The 7,400-nt window shown below is 33.9% G+C and overlaps 1 protein-coding gene across 4 annotated transcripts; it reads right to left on the bottom strand.

Moving 5' to 3' along the window:
* Positions 1–1,411: 1,411 nt before the first annotated feature.
* LOC111913478 (protein EIN6 ENHANCER) lies at positions 1,412–4,321 on the bottom strand. Of its 4 annotated transcripts, none has more exons than XM_042899775.2 (4): positions 3,848–4,321; positions 2,634–2,748; positions 2,120–2,187; positions 1,412–1,806 (listed from the first exon to the last, which is right to left on the bottom strand). In XM_042899775.2, exons 2-4 carry the CDS (start codon positions 2,740–2,742, stop codon positions 1,675–1,677), a joined length of 309 nt encoding a protein of 102 aa, XP_042755709.1. In that variant the 5' UTR covers positions 2,743–2,748; positions 3,848–4,321; the 3' UTR covers positions 1,412–1,674. The 4 variants fall into 4 exon arrangements, with proteins under 4 accessions (XP_042755709.1, XP_052625273.1, XP_023764947.1 ...); XM_052769313.1 differs by having other exon boundaries at positions 2,634–2,824; positions 3,848–4,314; XM_023909179.3 differs by having other exon boundaries at positions 2,634–2,808; positions 3,848–4,265.
* Positions 4,322–7,400: the final 3,079 nt, after the last annotated feature.

Here is a 7,400-nt window from a genome sequence, read left to right as displayed (position 1 = left end):
CTTTTTTGTATTTTTAGACTTTTTTTTTTCGGAGGTTCTCTAAGAAAAAAGTCTTCATATCCGATGATTATCTTACAACCCCTCACCTCATTCGTATGAGTATATAATAGTGTTGTTGAAACATGAGTCCACCTAACTCATACTTTTAATCAGTGTTTTAGTGACATTCAAATTTTGAGAGGTTGCAAGTTGATTTTTTTTTCTAATTAAGTTTCTAGTATAAGAAAGGTGATCATGAACAATTTTGGTGGTATTTATTCCTCCTTTTTATAAGATCTGCCCCTCTTCCATTAATATTGAGGTAAGATTTGGGTTAAGCCCCGATAGGGCACCTTGATAAAATATTGGTCGGTTTTGGATGGTTATAGGAACATTTTTTGTTTTCGGGTTCGAATATGATGTACCCTATCATATTCCCTATCCCCATTTTCATTCCTAATTTGGATTAAAGGTATGCAACATTTATATCTAAACATCTTGTTCTTGAGGAAAAGGAAGGAAAGGGATGGGATGGGATGGGATGGGAAAGAAAGAGAAGAAGATGGAAAGAGAATCTTATTAACTGCATTCGTGAGTTGCAAGAGAAAAGAAGTTTCATGTAAAATGACATTTTGATCCATAGTTAGGATTAAGCTTAAGGTGTAAGTTGTACCAAAAAAAATAGTAAGGGTAAGCAGCTATCTTTTTTCCCTTTACTTTCCAATCGGCCCAATTTTTTTTTTTTTTTTTTGAACAGACAAATCTAATCTACTCCTAAGCTAACAACACCTATTCTACATATGTCCACAACGAGACTTGAACCCTCAACCTCAAAGAGGAAGGGCACCACCTGATACCGCTAGGCTACAAGCCCTTTGGTCAATCTGCCCAAATACAAGCGAATACAGATTTAGCTTGTTTCCTTCTTCATTACCCTCCCTTTCCTTCCAAAATAAAATAAATAAACTCTAGAACAAACTTTTCCTTCCTAATCCCTTCATTTCCTTCCCTTCCCATTCAACAAAAACCTTAACAACAGTGTAAAAGATTCTTTTAAACAATAAATTCACTTTTTGGAAGCAATGTTCGTATCTATTTCATTTTATCATTATGAAATCAGTGAAGACTATACAATTTACAAATTAAAATGATCATGCATAAAAGATTCTTTTTAACTAATATCTGATGTGGATGAACATCAGATTAATAAAAGCCTTCTAATATAGAATTTAAATCAACCACTAACAGGGAAAAAAACACATCTAAATATCATATCTTGCAAAGCATTTCCTTACAACAGAGTATCTTATTCTCTAATTATTCAATATCACATAAATCAATTTCAAAACCCACATGGATACACCACCCACCAAGTTAAATGATAAATAAACATTTGAATTAAATACAAATAAAATGTTAGCATTAAAAGAAATGAAATTTTAAAATGAGTGAAATATTTTATCATCAAACCGTGAATTAGATAACATATAAAAGTTTGTCTAGAAAATCAAGCAGATGAATTGGGTTAAACTCAAACAGTTGAAAGTCGGTTAATATATATATATATATATATATATATATATATATATATATATATATATATATATATATATATATATATTCATTCAAATGTTAACAACCTCCGAAAGGATCAAATAGCGACACATTAAATGGAATGATGAAATGAATTTTATATTACTTGAGAACAACTGCTGCATTTCGAAGAGCAAGATATCTTTGCACATACTCATTAGGAAGCGATCTGATCACCTTAAACACTTCTGTGTTTGCATACCTCAGATGGGTTCTTGGGTCGCTATATGGTCCCTGCAAAATCATACATTTTATTTTACCACAAATACCAACCTACATATACATCTTTCTACTTTCTACTACATCATTAAGGCATATTGTTTTTTGAAAGATCCACACAAATGTAGTAGCATTGTCCTTTCATTAGGACATGATACTTTAAAAACTCTACCACTGAAAATTGCTTTCTATTTGCATGACATTGTTGTTATAGTTGGTATATGTTTCAAACTACAATCTTGTAATAGGGATAAGTGAAAGTAAGATGCTATGATAAACAAATCAATGGAAGTATATTGCTATTTAACCCCATGCCTAATTTACATACCTCAAATCCAGTTATATCACAAATTTGCTTCCGAGGGTGCATCGAAGGTGGAGATTCAATATTAACATCTGCAAAATGATACATACATGCTAAGTGAATAGATAACTATTGACATCCCCAAACAGTATAATGTCAATAAAAAAACATTGAACACCTTCTAAAAGGCAATCAATGACATGTTGGTTTGCATCTTTCTTTGGATTAAAAAACAATTTCGTTAAAGCTTTTTGATAAATTCTCTAATCTCAAGGTTGACAATCCTAGAAAAAAGAATTATTACGAATTTAGTCCCTTGATATCCTAACATGTACTCATGTTTATTCCAGTGATATACATACTGCCAAATCCTAATTCTATATCATCATCAAAAACATCATATTTGTAAAAGAATCTAGATAGTTATTTCACTAAATTTATTGACAATACTCCACATTATCACAAATGTGTAAACTGATGCAATATGAAACATATGGATATCCCAGGTTTTTAAAAATACAGATTGATAAGTACTCACAATTTGGTTCATCAGCAGGATAATTTTGGTAATTTTCAGCTTGTATGATCTGCTTGAGATGTTTCCAATGCCTCCCTCTAGCTTGACCTTTTGGGTACTTTTCGTACATCTGAATCTTTTTAAAACTTAGGTGAGTAGGTAACACCATCTCTGATTCTATCACCTCTTGCTCCATCTTACAAAAATAAACTCTCTCAATATAAATGATTAATTCAACTGTTGTCAAGTAATTTCATTTAAAAGAAATATGTGAAAAAGCATCAGCCAGGGATACTATAAAACCCTATTGTTAGATACAACAATCAAACCCTAATTCAAGATGGAATAGATGCTAAAGAAGTCTAAGAGCCAACCTAAAATTTCAGTAATTTCTAGAGAGTGTTTGGGATTGTGTTTCAAAACAAAAAACATTTTTTTTTGAAAAAAGTGCTTACCAGCTTATGTGGTAGCAAAATGAAATTTAAAAAAAAAAAAAAAAAAAAAAAAAAAAAAAAGTGTTTTGAATTGGCTTATGTGGTGGCAAAAATCTATAAGTTTATAAGAACTTTTTGGAGTGTTTGGTAAAAAGTGCTTATATGTGTAAAATGACCAAAAAAGCACTTATATGTGTAAAATGACCAAAGAATCTTTATATATTTTGAAATATTTGTTTTTTACATACAATGCCTTATCTTTAATCATTTACAATAATCTTTTTGACAAAAAGTTACATAAATAACATCACAATTTTTATTAACTTCAATAATTATTTAGATGATATATGTGATATTCATGCACATTCATCTTTAACAACATATGTCCATGATCATAAACTTCTTGCAAAACCACATAACCAAATGCAAGCCCAAAATGAAAGCAATTGCCAACAGTTCCTTCAAGATTGCCACCACTATAAGCTAACAGTCTACAAGAGTGTTCAAGGAAAGATTCAAGTAGCATTAGTTAAAACATGATCTAGCCACAGGAAACAACCCAAAGCCTTCTACAATAGCAGAGAACTTTAAACTATAATGAATAGAGCAGCAGCAATGAGCACAGGAAAACAAAAATCTAGACACTTCCCTCGGACATTTTATCAAACAGATTGTGTGCCTTTCTTGCAGGCATTCTTTAAGCGAAAATTACAAACAGAAATTCGGATTGGTTCAGCAAAGGTACTAGAAATAAATTGCTTCAGCAACAGGTACTAGAGACAATAAATTGAAATTACTTACTAGTGAGTTTGGTGTCGGATTTGGGATTGATCAGCGCAGGAAGTCTCAGGGAGGCGAGCTGGAATACTAAACAAGACGATAACAGGCCTTCTCCTCTTTTCCGTGCGTCTCCCTTTTAATCTTGATTTTTTTATCCCTAAAATCGATTATTGCAGTTCGAAATCAGGAATCCAATGTAGAAGCAAACTGACAAAGGAGATGGAGTCTACGGTGAATAACAGATTAGGAGAAGCAGCGGTGCTGGAGAAGAACAAGCCAGGTCGATGGAGAAGAAGCACGAAGAAGCGATGTCCGTATATTGATTATAGGTTACAAGAGGGCATTCTGGTTATTTTACTTTGACAACACTGCAAAAATGGTCTATTAGCTGAAAGTTGTTATCTTGGCTTCACTAGCCATCCAAATTTTTCGTTTTGTTGCAAAAATGGTCTATTAGCTGAAAATTGTTATCTTGGCTTAACTAGCCATCCAAATTTTTAGTTTTCTTGTTGGTTTATCCAATTTGCTTTAAACTTTATTATAACGATGATTTTGCCTATATTTTTTTTTTAGTTTTTCTATTTATCTTTTCCTGATTAAAAGAAAAAGAAAAATAAATCAAAAAATAAAATATAACCCTACCCCTAAATACCCCCATCACACATACAAGACTCTATCTCTCTCTCACTCTACATTTTCGCCGAAAACCACCGTCTTGCCGGAAACAACCGTCATCATCGGAAACCACCATTGTTACTGCCACCATATTCGACAGAAACCATCGAACCCACTGTTGCAGCCACCATTTAAATCGGAAACCATTGAAACCAACACCTTCCTTCGTGATCTCTAACTTGATCGTCTCCTTCGTCGACTCACAAATCAGTGTTTGTCAACTTCGGCGTCTTTTAGATTTATATTATCAGAAAAGAAGCCTTCTAGATTCAACGGTAACATAAATTTCATCCCCGCCTTCAGCCCTCATCGTCTCTGCCACCACTTACCGAGATATGAAGAGTTGGGGTTTTAGAGACTCTGGCTCCAGTGACTTTGTGTTCTTGAGGGGATTGTACACAACGAATAGATCCATATCCGTATCGGCGTTGCCACCTATATCATATGGATTAGATTAGGGGTTTCATTTCAACGACAAACATGTTCAGATTCGTACACGACGAATAGATCTACTACAACTCGACCTCGTACTCCGTCGATCTGTAAATAACGAACCTCAAATGTCGTTGGAAGGTGGTGTTCGTCGGTCTCAGTGGGAGAAGAAGGTGGTGTTCGTCGATCTGAGTTAGAGAGGATAGGGGATGAAGGGAGAAAGAAGTGTTGGTTCGGTAAAGGTCTTCGCAGGAAAATCGAGGGTGGTGGCGGTGGTAACCAGTGGTGTTGGTAGGAGTTGATTGGTGGCGACGATGTTGACTTATGGTAGTGATGTTTACCGGAGGGCAATAAGGTGAAGAATAGGGAAGACTAGTCTAGTAACAGTAATAGCATGGGGAGGGGTTGGAATGGGGTTTATTTTTTCTTTTTTGCTTTTTATTTTTTATCTGTTGTACTAAAAGAAAAATAAAATCAAAATAATAAGGGCAAAACCGTCAATTTAAACATTTTAAAAAAAGTTTGACCAAAACCGCAATAAAATAAAAAGTTTGGACATCTGTTGCTAATTCAAACTTTTTTGGACAAAAATGACAATTTTCCGTAAGGATATAAGGGATGTCAACGGAGGCAAACGAGACGGAAATTGCAACCTCCGACCCCATCCTCAATAAAACCAAAATTTAAGTACAACAATTAAATTCGCACAGAGGAGCAGTGGTGGAACCACCATTTATATATAGACTTATAAAAATACAAAACTCCTCATATGGAGGTTAAAGATCATGAGAAACAGCATGACTATTGTAGGCACGATTAACAAAATGGATAAATCATCTTCAAACTTGATTATTTTTGTAATGATTCGTTTTATAGATAAGAAAGATGGTTGTGTGGATGAAATAAAATGTGATAAAGTCACTTATTTATAGTGAAATTTTGAATCGACAAGATTGAAGTTTCAATAATTGAGTTAAGATCGACAGACTGACAAACTGTCATAAAAAAGACCTAAATTAATAAATCATGTATAAGACAATAGGGTTGTTAAACTAAACCAAATTATTAAATTGGTTTTAGTGCTTTGAAATACTTAAGGAAATCGCTTCTTAATTGGGAAAGTTAAAAACGAATGGTAAAGACCACATTATATTCTTACTTGAGAAAACACTTAGCTCTTGTTCCTACAAATTCTTTATAGATTCCATTATGGGATGTGAAGAAGTCATAGATGGCTGGAGGTGAGGTGGTTGACGCTAGTAAAAAGAGAAGAAGTTGGATATAGTCGATGGTGACACATCAAAAATCAGGGTCGGGCCAAGCCTAGGGCAACAACAGTCATGGGGGCATCAATTTTATGGAGGATGTTATGGTTATCTTCAATTTGGGCCAATGTCACACCCCAAAACCAAGAACGGCGGAAACGTTCTGGGGCGGAGGACGTCATGTACAGTATCACAACACAGTATAATAGTAAACAAGTAAACAACATCATCCATTGCATTAAATATATAATTTTAATACAAGTGTGTTATGTAGTATATAAGACACCAAAATATGAATCAAAATATAAGATGAGTCTTGAAAACGCTCCATCTTCTCAAAATCTGGCATCGGTACCTGTCTACTGATGACCTGAGAATACAAGTTATTTTGAAAGAGTTTATCAGCATTAAAGTTGGTGAGTTCATAAGTATTTAGTGTCTGTGTTTGTATCAAAGTGTTTGAAACGGTGCTTGATGTATGAATTTGTAAACGTTTGTAGTAAAAGTATGTGAATGTTTGTAAGTGTTTGTAAAAGTTTGTAACTCCTAGAAGATCCTATATTTTCTACTTAAAGTAGCCTTCTACCAAGGCACAACTGTTTTGAATGTTTGTTTCTCATAAAAGTGTGTAATTTTCCCAAGTGTAACTATCATTATCAAAATATAGTTTGTACATTAATGTTTAAGTGAAGTAATCACCAAATAAACGTAAATGGTAAATTAATGTAGTACTGTAGTGTTGTATTATAGGAACTACTGTTGTACTAACTACCTTAAACCAGATTTATATCAAGGTATTATGTGATTAATTGTACCATACTATCGATTTATGAACACGACGATGTAAGACGTCGAAAGTAATGACATTTGGCACCCGAAGACCTATAGGTCCCGCTGTAGCTGGCAGCAAGGTGTAGGATAGTCAATCCAGTATAGATCTATACGAAAACTCACGCTCTCCCTCCAGGAGATTCTGGTCACAACTCGGGCCATGACATGAAGGCATGCTCCGATACAGTGGATCACATTGATGGTATAGTGTACTTATATATGTAATGTATTGATTCTCATCATAATATTGTTGTATATGTTCTCATCATAGTATAGTTGTATATGTACTCGTCATAGTATAGTCGTATATGTACTCATCATAGTATAGTCGTATATGTACTCATCATAGTATAGTCGTATATGTACTCATC

This window comes from Lactuca sativa, chromosome 1, assembly GCF_002870075.4.
Source record: "Lactuca sativa cultivar Salinas chromosome 1, Lsat_Salinas_v11, whole genome shotgun sequence".
Lineage (NCBI taxonomy): Eukaryota > Viridiplantae > Streptophyta > Magnoliopsida > Asterales > Asteraceae > Lactuca > Lactuca sativa.
This window is presented reverse-complemented; position numbering and strand designations above follow the sequence as displayed.